Raw genomic sequence first — 14,897 nt, forward strand, 5'->3', positions numbered from 1 at the left:
AGTACAAGGACAGGTCAAACTACAGGTTTTCATCACACATGACTGTTTCAAGTCTGAGAAAAAATATCAATGACAACAAAGATTTGGAAACGGCACACTTTTTTTATTTCATTTGTAAAACCCAAGTATACATAAAAAGGACATGGATTTGACACCAGTTTAAACCCTCATGTAAGCTTTTGCTTTTTATAGAATATATTTAGAATTTGCATACGTATCTATCTGAAAATATACTGTAATCCCATTCTTTCTTTGGTTAACTGAACATATACAATGCTGAAAGTGTATTTTTTGTAGATAAAGTGGCAAGAATCTTGCAGAATTACGTGTTAAGTATAGTTCAGGCCTGGCAGTTAAAAAACAAACATGGATATTGTGATAAAGGCAATTCTTGCAAAGGGTGTTTTAGATGATATAGACGTGATTGGTATAGATTAATAGGGTAAGGTGTAAGGCTGCAGCAAAAAGGGCCATACTTCCATTACAGACATAAGGTAATCAAGGTCTTAAGGCTGAAGATATTAGGTGCAAAACACAAACTGTGTACAAACCTAATAATCAGGATTAACACAGAATATTTCATTCACTCATAAGGAATGATGGAGACCAGAAGCAACAGTTTAAAAAAAAAAATCAGCTCATCGTTCTACATTATGAAAACATAGGAGGGAAACTTGATTGTGAATAGCTATAGGAAACTCTCAAAGTGATTCTCAATAACCTTCTAGTAATATAAAAAATAAATGTGATACTGTTTCAATGCATTGTAAACCCCCTTTAGTTGAGAACCACTGCTCTTAACTACTGTATGTAGAGCTCACTCAGGGGAGCAGTATCTGCCAGCAAAGAGGACGCTCATGGAAGGGTTATGTCGGATGAAGAAGAGGAAGGGGTGGTCTGCAACGAAGCGCTCTGGCCGCATCGGGGCACATCGCAGCATCATGATCGCAGCAGTGGCACCAGCAGCCTCAGTTCCCTCCTCGTTGACCTCCACAAAAGCCTTGTGGACGACTTTTGACAGAACCAGGTCGTTTCCAGGGGACATGCCTGTCACAGACCAGAATGAGACAAAATATTTTAAACACATATGTCTGGTCTCATATGATGGAAATAATGTGAGTGTGAGAAAGAAAGGAGCAAGATCAGGTTTTTTTTAATCACAAGTGTTATTCTAATATTATCCAGGGACCATGTTTTACCTGAGAAGTCACTCATTGCCATGTCGAAGGCATCTGCCATGCCCATGCTGACCAGGACACTTTTCAGATCATACAACTCCTCCATCTTAAAACGAGGCAGCCCCACCATGACCTCAACATTATCCATCATCTCTGGACGAGTCCACTCGGTAAAGTTCTCATAGGTCAGCTGTTTCTCCAGCTATCGGTGGACACAAAATCAATAATTAGTTTTTGTCTGTATTATTTGGGTTCCTTAATGTGTGCAAGTGCATGTCCTACCTTCTCCAGACCTGTTGTACTGTCCTCTATATCTTTGGGCAAAAAGATGAGCATGCTGAGCTCCTTTCCTTTGTAAGGCATCTCAAGGATCTGTCAAACAAAAGGTTTCAAACATTTTCGGTAGATTACAAGGAATAAATACAACCATTGTCTGCTAGTTAGTCACAGTTATAATCAAATAGATTGTTACTAAAAACCCAATAAATTCTCCTTTGACTAAATTGTGAATCACCTGGCAGCTGGATTCAGAGATGTAGGTGAAAGGGAACTTTGATTTTATGTTCATCATCTTCACTGGTTTGGTGCCATTCTGAAAAAACAAATGTACATTAAAATTATTATTAAATACAATTACATTTAAAAAAACTCATATTTGCTGACTTTCAATTGACTATTTGCTTAAAGCAGTGTTACCTTGTTGAGTCTAAACTGAGAATCCACAGTTTTGCTCTCGTCAAACTGTTTGTCCCAGTTGCCTTTGAAGTAGATGGCGTTGACCAGCACCATCCTGGTCATGCTGTCCACCACTCCCTTGGCCAACAGATCCTTAATTTTACCTTGTAAACAAAATCAACACATTTGTGAAGCAATGTTAGACTACTTAAAGAATGTGTGCAGCTTTGAAAAATGGCAAGCCCAGGTGACATGTTTCAGTGTGTGTGATGCACCTTGTGTCATCTGCTCCACCCAGTTGTTGATGTTGCCTCTCGCCACTTCTGAGCTGTTCACAAAGTCCGTAGACTCCAGCTCTGCATTGTAGTGCTTCTTGGTTTTCCCTAAGAAATCCTAGAATCAACACCATCAAATTTACTAATTCTGCTCACCGGAACAAAAATCTTTTTTCTTAACTTAAGCAAATGGAACATATCACAATCACTGTTTTACTTGCTCATATACTGGCTACTCTCTTCATTCTTTCTTACAAAGCTCACAGATTCCTATGTGGGCCTCTCGTTTTCTCCAGCCTAATCATTTGTAAACTGAACCACACCTATTCATGAAGATGGGCACACAGACATGCTGAAACACACTCACCTCTACAAACTTGTAGGACTGCTCCCCGTACAGCCTGTTGGCGACACTGAGGGCAAACGGAGCGTTTTCCCTGTTCAGCTCTGACAGCAGTTCGGCGAAGCTCGTATGGACCTCATCCTGCAAGCCCTTGGTTTTCAGGCACTGTGGAGAAAGTAGACAAGTGTTACAGAGATGCACTAAAGCATGTGACGGATTGGTCCATTATAAACTGTATAAGACTAGTTATCTTGCCTATTAAGTGATGAGATAAGAGAGAAAATAAAGCAAGTTTTCCAGGCAAATTGCAGATTTTTGTTGCTTTGTTCTACTCATTTTCATACATTGTGTTAAATGATTGTTGGTTACTAGAGTATGCAGTCACTCACCTGACAGACCCTTTATTGTATATATATATATATATATATGAGAACAACTTAATCATTTACAAAGGTTACAAATATAACAAGGCAAAATTAAAAATTAAAAAATTGACATGGGAAAAAAAAAAAAAAACACACCTTAAACACTGACTTTAAAAAAGCATTGAAACCCCAGCCCAAGCTTTGACGAGCCTTTCCAGACACATTCACATAAAGAGATCCCTCCACCATGTTGTTATTTATATTGTTACATGCAGAGAAAACTGTCCAAACCCTTTAGTCGACTGAATTCAGGATGGTATGTGTTGGTGTGCATACAAATTCCGTATAATTAATTTTGACATTTGGTGTTTCCCACATACAGGAGTGTTCTCTGAGTAATACACTAGAATAAGGCATGTATACAAAATTATCTTTTTATTTGTTTGTACTCTTCTAAAGAATTTGTGTCTCGTGTTGGTTTTCAGCAGCTGGTTGTAGGAGATAAAAAACATGACTACATTCCTGAGTATTATGTAACACTTTGGAGTGTTGAGCTGTTGGAACACCAACCTTCAGTAAACAAAAGACAACTAAAAGCGTCTGTTTTGTATTGTTCTTGTTTTTCTAAATTCAGTTGGATACGGCAGAACATTGCAGCAAAGAAGAGTAAAAAGTATCATCTTGAACCACCCGCTCTTCCCCTGTACCATATGACACCAGACCGTAAGTAAAATGCCCTCAAAATGTTAGTTCTTCATTCCTTTACTCTTGTCTTTGTTACCATCTTCCGCAGATATGGTGGCAGCATGGCGTTGACTTTCTGCTGCTGCTCCATTCCCATTTGCATCTGCTCTCCTCCACAATGCCGCGACTTATCTGCCTCAGTAAAGCAGAGCACCTATGGGTGGTAGTGTTCACTGTTGAGTTAGACACCGTGTGTGCTTTGGTCTGGAAAGTTAGGTTAAAGTTAAAAAATTGCTAAAACAGAAGTGAGGATTTTTTTTTGAGCAACTGAGATATACCCCTCTTAAAACATAAAGAAATCGAGAGATGATTGCAGCTATATAATACATCAGAATATACAGGTTTTACACAGTCCAGACACCATCTTCAAACTATTGACCTATGTGTTTACATTACTTTCCTACATACATTTCCTGAATTATTATGACTTGAAAATAGTTAAATGTAATTGCATTGGCATCTTTTTGTCTTCTATCTCCATGTATTGATGAGTAGAGGTCGTAAAGGGTAACCACAGCCAACAATATTGTCAGGGTGAACTCATTACACCCTGAACGTTTGTGGAAGGAGAATCGCCCCATGGCTGTGGGGATGTGTCCGACAAAATCACTGGTTTGGGAACCACTGGATTACATACATTTAACAAGACAGTTGTAAAGCACAAGTGATACTGCACTTCCAGAAATATATAAAGAAAACCTTATTTAAATAACTGTAACAGTCTGAATTCTTAAAAAGTATATTATACTGGTTTCCATTTTATATGTTTTTTACTTTTGAGTTGGTTTGAATAATAACGGTTGTCAAGAAGATGAATGACAAATTGGGCAGTGTCATTGCTGGCCCACACATTTGTTCTCCAAGCAACCATCAGCAGGAATTGCAAAGCAAATCCCTGCTACAGTAACTAATGACTAAGTTCCTAAGATATGGTTTACACAACTAGTTTATTTTGTAACTGGCTGCCAGGAAGAATGTCTTGCAGCAGCCACATGTTACTCTCACCTCTGTTCTTCTTGATTCATGCAGAAACACACACCCACTCTCTGTCATTGAGCAGCCATGCATGCACACACAGGTGTATCATCTGCACTCATGACACAGGAACCTGCTTTGATAAGCCATCAATCACATCAATGTCCCAGACCATTATAAATCATAATAATAAATAACTGTATCCATGTGGCTATCACCTTGGTCTTACCAGAAGAAACATGTAGGCTTTATTGTGAAGCCCTGCCTTTCCCACATACCCATGATTCCACCAACCCAGAGTCCTCTAGGTGTGGCTTTGATTTGGCAATACTTTAGAAAAATCTCACAAAAGGTTCTTGTTTGACATAATGCCTTCTAAACATTGAGCTTCTGCGTTGTCGCCTACAGCATGCCACTGTGTGAAGGCTTTCTTTCCTTCACAGTGTAAAGGTATACATCAGTCCTTTTCCCATTAAACAAAGTATATTTCTGAAAACCGTTGCACTAAGCTTTGACAATGCTTTTGGGTCCCATACTTTTTAACAACCTAGTAGGAATTGCTTCTTTATTGTATGTATCTACATTGAAAATGGCAGTATAGCAAGAGTGAAAGTCATTTTCGATTTTTTGGGAATACATTTTTTTATATAAAAAAGGAACGCAACTATTCTTTCAGCCGGCATTTATTGAGCAACTCCCTTTGAGGATTACTCAGTAAACATAACCTAACGATAAGGTGTACAGATAACTTAAGCTATATCTTTATTGCCCTTAATGTACACTTCCATGTTACCTTTCACGTACCTATGGCAACACAACAAAGAGCCACCCCTCATAAAACCTAGTCAGAGTCTGAACAGAATAGTTTTTTTAAGAAAGAACTCGTGATTCATAGAGACTGACGGCCGACACCCTGCCCTTCATTCTTATCAATTTCTCCCCCCACCCTCTATCTTTTTTAGTTTCAAACAATGCTGGGCTAACTGTAAGATCAGTTAAAAGACACAGTTTGGGGTGGTTTAATCAGATGCAATTACAGCAGATGTTGCTTTACAACTTTAAAAAATGACACCAAACGAGGTGCACCGACCTCTTACTTTTCAGAAACCATTTTTTTTTGCTGTGTGTCTATATGTTTACTGTACCTCTGACATCTGTGTGGCTGTGTTGCCCCTGGTCCCCAGCATCACCATAGCCAGGGCTGAGGAGATGCTGAAGGGGGAGTAGAAGACATTCGTGGCATTGTCGTTATCGCCTAGCTGTTTGAGCAAAGCCAGAGCGAAGGTGGTGTTGGCCTTGGATAGAGGGGTTGGTGATGCCATGGTGTCTGATGGAAGAAAGAAAAGGAAAGTGTGTTAATATACCTGATAGATCTAAAGACAATTAAATGAAAACCTGTTAGATGCAGTCTTTATTTCAGAAAGGATTTGAGAGACTAAGCAGCATTAATTGAACATTAAACAATTGGGAAGGTGGAGGATTGGGAATTATCATTGATAGCTTTTCTTGTAAAATAACCTCATCCTATGTATGCACATTCACAAATGGATAGGAAAATATATTTAAAACATATTACATAATCACAATTTACACTACTTCTATATAATGATTACAATTGCTCTAACATGGCAACAAAAACTATTTATAATGCTACATTAAGACACTTTCGTTAACATTATAATTAGATTACACAGCAGTACTTCAATCTATTCATAACGCCATATTTCTTTCACCCGCAATCAGTAACACCTGTCCTGTTTAACCTGTCTGGTAACACTGTTAAGAATCAATGTGTTTGTAGCCTGGATCAACTTACTGCTGTACACAAACCAAATAAATAAATTCGCCCCGTCACAAACTAAACGAAATTCATTTCCAACTTACTGACAGACACTTTTCTGATGGACTTCGAGTGTTCAGGAGTCTTTCCGTTACAGGAAGTCTCGTGTTTGAAGCTTCAGTTTTTATTATTTACAGGTTAGCTGACACGCCCCGAAATCCTTCCTGTCCGTTCTACATCCATACATCCATGTTCCTGTCAGATGAGCTTCCGCATTCTCATATGTCATTGTACGGAGGCCGAAAGGACAAAACGAGCTTTCATTCGCTTTTTTTCTTAGCTCACAGAAAACGGCAGAGGTGGGAAAGTACTCAGATCTCTTAATTAAAAGTTGATGTACCGGAGTTTATGAATACTTGTTGTACAAGTAAAAGTCCTGCAATGAAAATGTTACTCAAGTAAAAGTACAAAAGTATTGGCATCTAAATATTAGACATGGTATAATAAGTCCCAAAAGTAAAAGTACTCTTATGCAGATTGGCCCATTCAGAATCATATGTATTCTATGTTTTGATTATAATGATTCATGTATTAAAGTGTTATCAAAGGTAAAGGTGCAGCTAGCTATGACTTTGTATACTGCAGGGTAGCTTCTGGATATACTCCACGTGTAACTAAAGTCGGATTTAAGTGTTGATTATATTTCACATCATTAATCCACATCTGTAACGTAACTAAAGATATGAAATGAATGTAGTGGAGTAAAAGTACACGATTTACCTCTGAAATGTAGTACAACGTAGCAACAAATTGAAATACTTAAGTAAAGTTAAAGTACCTCGAAATTGTAATTAAATACAGTACTTGACTAAATACTTAGTTACTTTACACCACTGGCAAACGGTTATGACTGTAATTATTATTATTTTTGTCACTGTCGAAATTACCCAAAACGAAAAAGTTAAAATAAACAAATATCACTGGGGAACGAAACAAAACCTTCAGCAACATACAGTAGGTTTAATAATTTGGACTGAGATAGTATTTAACATTACTACTGATGTAAGATTCAACCAGTTTGAGAGAAAATACACACATAATGTAATTCTGTGTTTCATTCAACTATATTTGGAGTGTGTATTCAATTTCCAATACATTCTAGGGCCTGCATATGATACATATGATTTTAATTTAACAGTGATAAAAGGTGAATAATTACAGTGTTCCACCAGATTGAGCTCATGTCAGGATTTCTTGATCATGATAGCATTGGATAGAGTGGGATTAAGATTACCAATGTCCTAACAAAATTGCCATCATTGACTGCAAACAAAGAGATCTCAATGTTTTAAGGATACTTCAAAAATCGGTACATTGAGTCCGCCAAGGCCTACAACAAAAAACAGTATGCAATTATACACCTTTTATAAACATTTGTATTAGTTTGAACCCACTTTAAATGTATTCTGTTATTTTCTGTCTTTATTTGTTTCACCGATTGAGCTATAGTGACCCAGCCCTCACATTGCTGTATTGTAAAACAAGGATTCATAAGATTAAACAAAAAATGAGAATAATTCATACAACACAATTGACACATTTTGGGGGCGCATTTCTCTTGATCTGCCTGCAGGACATACAGCAGCGCTCACTCAGGGGAGCTGTATCGGCCGGCAAAGAGGATGCTCATGGAGGGGTTGTGTCGGATGAAGAAGAGGAAGGGGTGGTCTGCGTGGAACTCAGGCGGCATTGAGGTTACTGAAATGCCTCCAGCAGTGGCAGCAGCAGCCTCAGTTCCCTCCTCGTTGACATCCACAAAAGCCTTGTGGACGACTGCTGACAGGACCAGGTCGTTTGCCTTGGACATGCCTGTCAGCAGAGGAAAAAGTATTTATGATGCAAGCTTGATAAGTAATACAGGTGTTTTGAAGAACCAATGTATGTCTTCAGGCTTGTTTGTATTTCAAATGCAACCTTTTGGCGTTTGTTCAGTTCAACTCTTGCTATAACGATGCAGTTATGTTATATTTCTTACCAGAATAGTCACTCATCGTGAGATCAAAAGCGTCCATCATGCCCATGCTGATCAGGATGTCTTTCAAGCTATACGACTCCTCCATCTTGAATCGAGGCAGCCTCACGTTCACCTTAGTTTTACCCATCATGTCTGAGTGAGTCCACTGCACAAATGTCTCATAGGTCAGCTCCTTCTCCAGCTAGTGTGGAGACAATATCATTTATTAGTGTGCCAGTTTGTGCATTTGTTTAAGGTATGTGTCTGTGTTCTACCCATAGACTGGTACCTTCTCAAGGCCCGTTGTCTCGTCCTCGATCTCATTGGGCAGGAAGATGAGCATGCTGAGGTCTTTCCCTTTATAAGGCATTTCCAGGATCTGTGCAGACACATTCCAATTTTTATTTCAAGGTAATCTGATCAACAAACTGTTAAAAGTATGGAAAGTCTACTCTACTATACATACATTTGGAATATGGTAAATCTATATTTTATTGAAATCTGTTCGGAAATGACTAAAATCATATTGCATCGCAGGCAAAAAGGCATTACAAAACCAATAATGTTCAACAAAGAAATGGATATTACCTGGCAGTTGGCCTCGCGAATTGAGGAGAGACCAAATGTACTGGTCTGTCCCATCATCTTCACCGATTTAGTGTCATTCTAAAGAAAGCAGCAAACACATAGCACTTTTCCTGTTGAGTTATCATGTTTAATTCATGGAAGATATAGCAGAACGGCTCATTTCTTCAAAAAAAATGTATCAAACATTTCATGCTAAATTGTTTCCCTCACCCTGGGAATGTTTGGGATCAAGACGAGTGATGGAAAAAGTACTCAGATCTTGTGAACAGGTATAAGTAGGAATACAGCAGTGGAGAAATAAACAAGTACAAGTAAAAGTTGTACAAAAGTATTAGCATCAAATTAGGGCACTATAAGTACAAATATTATTGAAGAATAGCTGATTTCAGAATAATTTATATTTTATTATTGGAAAATTATATATTTGTGAAAAAGGCAAATTAAAGCCATTACTCTCCCTTTTGTTGTTTGCTGTTTGTTCCCTATTAAATAATTAAAGCTCTTGTTTGTATTAATTTGATCGGAGTACAATGAATAAATAACTTCAGAGTTGATCAAGAATATCTGGTTTATGTTGCTTCCCTAGCGAGCTGGGTTGCAACAAGCTTTAATTAGAAACATCACTTTGAAGCTGTGTCCATAGCTTTGTAACGGTCAGTGTTACCTTGTTCATTTTAAACGGAGCATCAACAGTAGAATACTCCTTGAACTGTGTCTCCCATTTCCCTTTGAAGTAGATGGCGTTGACCAGCACCAACCTGGTCAGGCTACCCACCACACCCTTGGCAAGCAGATTCTTAATTTTACCTGTTGAACAAAAGAACAAAAATACATTAAGACAGACAACCTCTGTTATCACCCAAAGCTATAATTTCTTATCTACTGACGCGCTCAAATGTAGGCTACTATGAGCTCTACCTTGAGTCTGATCCTCCACCCATTTGTTGATGTTGACCCTGGCTGCTTCTGCGCTGACTTTGAAGTCCACAGACTCCAGATCAGCGCCGTAGTGCTTTTTGGTTTCTGCTAAGAAATGCTGGAATGATAAACAGCATGTTTAAATGCTCGCATTGCAACTCTTAACTCGCATGTAACCATTGCACAAAGAAGAAACCCTTTAAGAGATACTATATCATTTGAATGATTTCTAATTGAATATACCATGGTTTTGTTAATACTGTATTTGGAGATAAAACCAAGATAAGTGGAACTGATCATGAAATAGTTGCAGGGAGTACTTTTACTGTATGCCAGATTTCTCAACAGTGTTAATCGAAAAATGTAACAACACTGGTGACTCTAATTATAGGGCAAGGATCCAGGTTGATGGAAATTAGGCTGCACATTAACAGGTTTTCTTTCTGACCAATAACAAATGAATGCAGAGCAAAAAGCACAAACACACCTCAACAAACTGGTAGGACTGCTCTCCGTAAAGCCTGTTGGCGAGGCTGAGGGCATACGGAGCGTTGTCCTTGATGAGCTCACTCATTAGTTCGGAGAAGCTTGCGTGGACATCCTCTTCATCATTCTGAGGTGGCAGGAACTGCAAACAGTCAGATAGGATTAGCATGTTACAAAAACAACACAGACACAGAGACCTAAAAGAAAACCTTGGATTATGTATCATAATCTGTATGGATCATCGGCCTTGTGATCAGCTTGGCTGTTAAATAATGAGAATAAACACCAAAATCATTGTTAGCCCTGGTTATCAATGCTACAATGACTGTACATACAGTGGAATACTGAGGCCTCCATTACCATAGGAGAACATTAAAGCTTTAAGCACCTTTTTAAAAGTGATTAATTGGACATGAATCCATGCTAGGCCAAAATCTACAGGTGTGTTTCTGGGTATTTTTTTAATTTGGCATAATGCTACTGTATGGCCTTCTTTAGCATGGAATGCTGTCCATTGTTATAAACATTTAATGTAATTAGAATGACATTGAACAAAACCTCCAGAATCCGGGAGATTTCGGAAGTTTAACTTTTCCTTATTATACCCAGTACTCAAGTTGTAAAAAAAATCAGGGGGGATGGTGGATTTTATGGGGACATAATTTGTGCTGATAACCCGCCGAGGGTGGGAGACCAACCAGCATAAAGATAATTATTATACTCCTAAAACAACATGCATGTTATGGATGTTCAGATACTCCTTTCATTGCTCTTGACCAAGGCACCTCAGAATTAGAGTCGGTCCCCGGGCTGCCATGGCACCACTAACATTTAGGGTCAAATGCAGAGGACAATTAGTGCAAAATCTTTTTTTCACTTTAATTTAAAGGGGGGGAGGGGATACAAAAATGTGGTTATAATGGAAGTTTATGGTACAAATCTTGTAGGTTAACAGTCCCTCATTTATTATTCAGATGGATTAGCTGATGATACTAATAATAAAGTCAAAATAGTTTTTAGAATATTGAATTATAGTGTATTTTTTCAAAAAAGCAGTTACTGGTATACCATCAAAACGGGTATCTAAACGGTTACATTTGTAAATCAAACACTTCATGAAAAATTTGAGGAAAAAAATTAGAAAAAAATTGATCCGTCATAATTTTATTGCAGTTCAAATATAAATATTTTATGTTAACATTCCCAATGTTACTTTTTTTAACGGGGCATTAAGTGCAAATTGAAATTGTTTACAAAATATGAAAATATATTAAAAGATTATACAGATAATACAAAATAGGACCAATGTTGTCAATCGCTGCCTACTCCACTCTCCCCCATCGCATAGAAGTTTCCAAAGATTTTCATAATCATACTTTTTGGTCTCAATTTTTCTGGCTCTTACTTTCAGATTGTTAGCTAAGCAATGGCTTTGAAGCCAAGTCTTGACATACATCTGGTCTGAAGTTCTGAACTTGTTCAGTGGAGGGCCAACACACTTGATGAAAAGCAAGGCTGACATGCTTTTTACCTCTAGGGAGCTTCTAGTTGTGGTTAAAATGTTCATCTGACTAAACCCACGTTCACACTCAGCTGTGGAGATGACCAGAGTGTTCACTGCTTGAAGGAGGGGTTTCAGCTCTTCTGGTGCTGGTGGTATCATTTCATCAACAGTGTTGAGTCTTACCAGCTAGCTAACACGAGAGAAAAACGTAACTAAACTCCAAACTAAGTTGTTATTGCTGCGTATGTCCATATATTCCACCTTTGGTGACTAAAGTAATGAGTAATGACTAAGATTACTGACTCTTGACTTACCTGAAATGTTATTTTTAGTATTTTTAAATATGAAGTCCCTCAGATCGCGTTGTCCTCCTGGACGCTTGGCCATTGTGATGACCGCTACCTGCGCTTCTGGCTTCGATCAAACAGGTGCATCACGGCGCTCTGGCGCCCTCTAGGGCACTCGCATAGTATAGCGTCAGTGACTTGGTAAAAATGTCATTGCGTGTGTGCGTGCTCACTCGCTCACAGTATTTTACTCAAAATGCGCAAAATGAATGTTGAAATAGCAGTAATACCAGTGCCACGTTCATTGATAAAATGACATAAGGGATGGAAAGGGGGAATGGCAGTTTTAGAAGGGGGATGATTTTGACCGTTTTTATTTCAGGGGGGATGCCATCCCCCCGTATCCCCCCTCAACTCGAGTACTGAGGTCCTACAGCACCTTTTGAAATAATCTGAAAAATGGAATCAACAGACCAAACGGAAACGTAACACCAATAGAATAACGTTCAGCCTCATTTACCCTTATCGTTATTAACGCCTTTAATTTGGCTTTGTTCCCACCTTGCGCACACACTCCGGCAGAATTCTGGACTGATGCATCTGCATCTGCGACTGCATCTGCGACAGCATTGTCTCTGCTCCTGTCTGCTCTGGTTGCCCTTTCTCAGTAAAACCCAGGACCTGGGGGCAGGGGGGAAGCACATTTGAAATGTATCTGATGAGTTAGATCACTGTTAAGTTACATTTAGTCAGTGTGGCAATACAGTTTGATGCACAGGTAAACAAAGACACAGCTTGTAGAAGCACTCTCTGGTGTCTGGTCAAAGGACATAATCGTACACATTAAGTCACATGCACATCTTCCTCTGTATAATTGATGACTCCAGGCAGAATTACGACCCTGCTAGAAAGAGTAAGATAATTGCATTTAAAACATCACCAATGAAGAGGAACAGAAGGATTGCCAGCAAAATGAACTAGTAAGAAAGGTTATTGACAACTAAAGCTTCAGCTAAATAGTATTTCTCTCTGAAATGTAAGTAAGGTCATAGTATAAACGGCAGAAAATGTAAATACAGTAAAGTAAGTATAAAATTGTACTTCAGTATGGTATTCGATTAAATGTACTAGCCTAAGTGACTTTACACCACTGACATGACACCCTACACATTTGTGATTGGTATAAATGTGCTTTCTCACTTATGTTTTATCGTTTTAATTTTTTTTTTTTATTTGAGTTGTATACATTAAAATAATCCTAATTAATTTAACAAACTATTCCTCTACCTGTCAACCAAGGTAGGATGAAACATATCCCTGCCCTTTTTCTAACTGCTGCTGGGAGACAAATAATTAATTGCATGTGCAGGCACTTTCTCATGCCATGCCCCACAAGAAATCCAGACCAAAACCTTCTGTCACCTCTCATATCATTCTTAATTAAATAAAAGGCATCTTTCAATCAATGTTAAAAACATCAGAGTAGATTGTTTTTTTTCCGAATAAAACCTGTGCACGTGACAGAGCTTGATATCCAAACCCACACCTCACGATGGCATAAAAAGATTGCGAAATTCTAGCCCCACCCCACCTTAAATGGCATGCCTGTTGATACACTTAAAATGGGTGTGGTATCCTGAGAACTGGACCGTTTTATTGTTCAGTGTACGTGCATATTTAGGTGTGTGTCTACCTCTGACATCTGTGTGGATGTGTTGCCCCCGGTCCCCAGCATCACCATAGCCAGGGCTGAAGAGATGCTGAAGGGGGAGTAGAAGATATTTGCGGTCTTGTCGGCATCACTGAGCTTTTTGAAAAGGTCCAGAGCGAAGGTGGTGTTGGCCTTGGATATCTTGGATGGGGGTGATGTCGCCATTGTGTCTGATACAGAGCAGAACATAAATCACTGCATTATAAACTGTAGCATACCTTTATGTGAATACATTGCATTTACCATTTTAGCTGAGTTATGGTGAGACACAAATAGCTTTAACAAATGTTTAATTGGTAGTCTTGGTAGTGATTGGTTGTCTTTTTTTCAACAACAAGTAGAGGTAATATTTGTTACTTTTATAAATGATTGCACTTTTAATATCTTCCTAACTTATATTGTCCTTTTGTTAAATCTATGTTTGATTTGCCAACTCTTCAGTATTTGTAGGTTTTAAAATGTTAGCACCTTGCAATATACTCTTTTGAATTAGCGTTCTAATTTGGGGCTTGCCAGTTTAAAACATGCTCTACCTTTCCCAGACAGGTGCAGACATTTCTCCATTATTTATGTTCCAAAACCTTGTCACTAATCAGTAAATATAAATCCAGTTATTTACTTAATCAGAAGGGAAAAGTTATGGAACTCAGTTAAATCACACAGATATTGCATCATTGCCTTTGGAAACCAGGTGAAAAAGGAATGACTGTAAATCAAGAACTGTTAGTTAAATTAAACCTGGTAAACTCCTGGTATCCTTTACGAGCATGATCAACAAAATCAACAACATGAAACGAAAATCAACTTACTGACAGAGGCTCTTCTTCAGCGAACAGGTGATGTGGAATGGTTCGGTTTGAGAAAAACTAGTTTGAGTTGTCACTTTATAGGTCATGGTGGCCTGGCAGCATTCCAACATGTGTCTAGATCACTGAAGGACACACCCACCCATGTGATGTTTTGGGTAAATGACGTGTGTCAATTGTAAGAGTTTGCTAATCAAACACTCAACAGAACCATAAATGGATGAATGGATGCTTATACATTCAAACTG

General features: G+C 38.4%; 2 protein-coding genes across 3 annotated transcripts; both read right to left on the reverse strand.

The window, feature by feature from the left end:
* Positions 1 to 82: 82 nt before the first annotated feature.
* Positions 83 to 6,621, reverse strand: LOC117465651 (leukocyte elastase inhibitor-like). 2 transcript variants are annotated; one of them, XM_034108600.2, is made up of 10 exons: positions 6,440 to 6,621; positions 5,701 to 5,882; positions 3,618 to 3,734; positions 2,496 to 2,636; positions 2,129 to 2,246; positions 1,875 to 2,017; positions 1,693 to 1,770; positions 1,461 to 1,550; positions 1,200 to 1,380; positions 83 to 1,047 (listed from the first exon to the last, which is right to left on the reverse strand). In XM_034108600.2, the coding sequence occupies exons 2-10, from the start codon at positions 5,875 to 5,877 to the stop codon at positions 818 to 820; spliced, it is 1,275 nt and encodes a 424-aa protein (XP_033964491.1). In that variant the 5' UTR covers positions 5,878 to 5,882; positions 6,440 to 6,621; the 3' UTR covers positions 83 to 817. The 2 variants fall into 2 exon arrangements, with proteins under 2 accessions (XP_033964491.1, XP_033964489.1); XM_034108598.2 differs by lacking the exon at positions 3,618 to 3,734 and having other exon boundaries at positions 6,440 to 6,619.
* A 699-nt stretch (positions 6,622 to 7,320) lies between these two features.
* On the reverse strand, positions 7,321 to 14,743 carry LOC117465491 (leukocyte elastase inhibitor-like). The gene is made up of 10 exons (XM_034108307.2): positions 14,653 to 14,743; positions 13,826 to 14,013; positions 12,694 to 12,813; positions 10,343 to 10,483; positions 9,856 to 9,973; positions 9,602 to 9,744; positions 8,938 to 9,015; positions 8,639 to 8,728; positions 8,371 to 8,551; positions 7,321 to 8,204 (listed from the first exon to the last, which is right to left on the reverse strand). The coding sequence occupies exons 2-10, from the start codon at positions 14,006 to 14,008 to the stop codon at positions 7,984 to 7,986; spliced, it is 1,275 nt and encodes a 424-aa protein (XP_033964198.1). The 5' UTR covers positions 14,009 to 14,013; positions 14,653 to 14,743; the 3' UTR covers positions 7,321 to 7,983.
* Positions 14,744 to 14,897: the final 154 nt, after the last annotated feature.

The sequence above is a fragment of the Pseudochaenichthys georgianus genome, chromosome 20, assembly GCF_902827115.2.
Source record: "Pseudochaenichthys georgianus chromosome 20, fPseGeo1.2, whole genome shotgun sequence".
Taxonomy (NCBI): Eukaryota; Metazoa; Chordata; class Actinopteri; order Perciformes; family Channichthyidae; genus Pseudochaenichthys; species Pseudochaenichthys georgianus.

Excerpts from the sequence above, each read along its gene's own strand:
- LOC117465651 (XM_034108600.2), bottom strand. The coding sequence starts at position 5,877 with ATGGCATCACCAACCCCTCTATCCAAGGCCAACACCACCTTCGCTCTG. Across the intron at positions 2,637-3,617 it reads CACCATATCTGCGGAAGATG|TGCCTGAAAACCAAGGGCTT; the intron begins GTAACAAAGACA and ends CTTTCTCCACAG. Across the intron at positions 1,381-1,460 it reads GTACAACAGGTCTGGAGAAG|CTGGAGAAACAGCTGACCTA; the intron begins GTAGGACATGCA and ends GTCCACCGATAG.
- LOC117465491 (XM_034108307.2), bottom strand. The coding sequence starts at position 14,008 with ATGGCGACATCACCCCCATCCAAGATATCCAAGGCCAACACCACCTTC. Across the intron at positions 9,745-9,855 it reads GGTGGAGGATCAGACTCAAG|GTAAAATTAAGAATCTGCTT; the intron begins GTAGAGCTCATA and ends TTTGTTCAACAG. Across the intron at positions 8,552-8,638 it reads AGACAACGGGCCTTGAGAAG|CTGGAGAAGGAGCTGACCTA; the intron begins GTACCAGTCTAT and ends TCTCCACACTAG.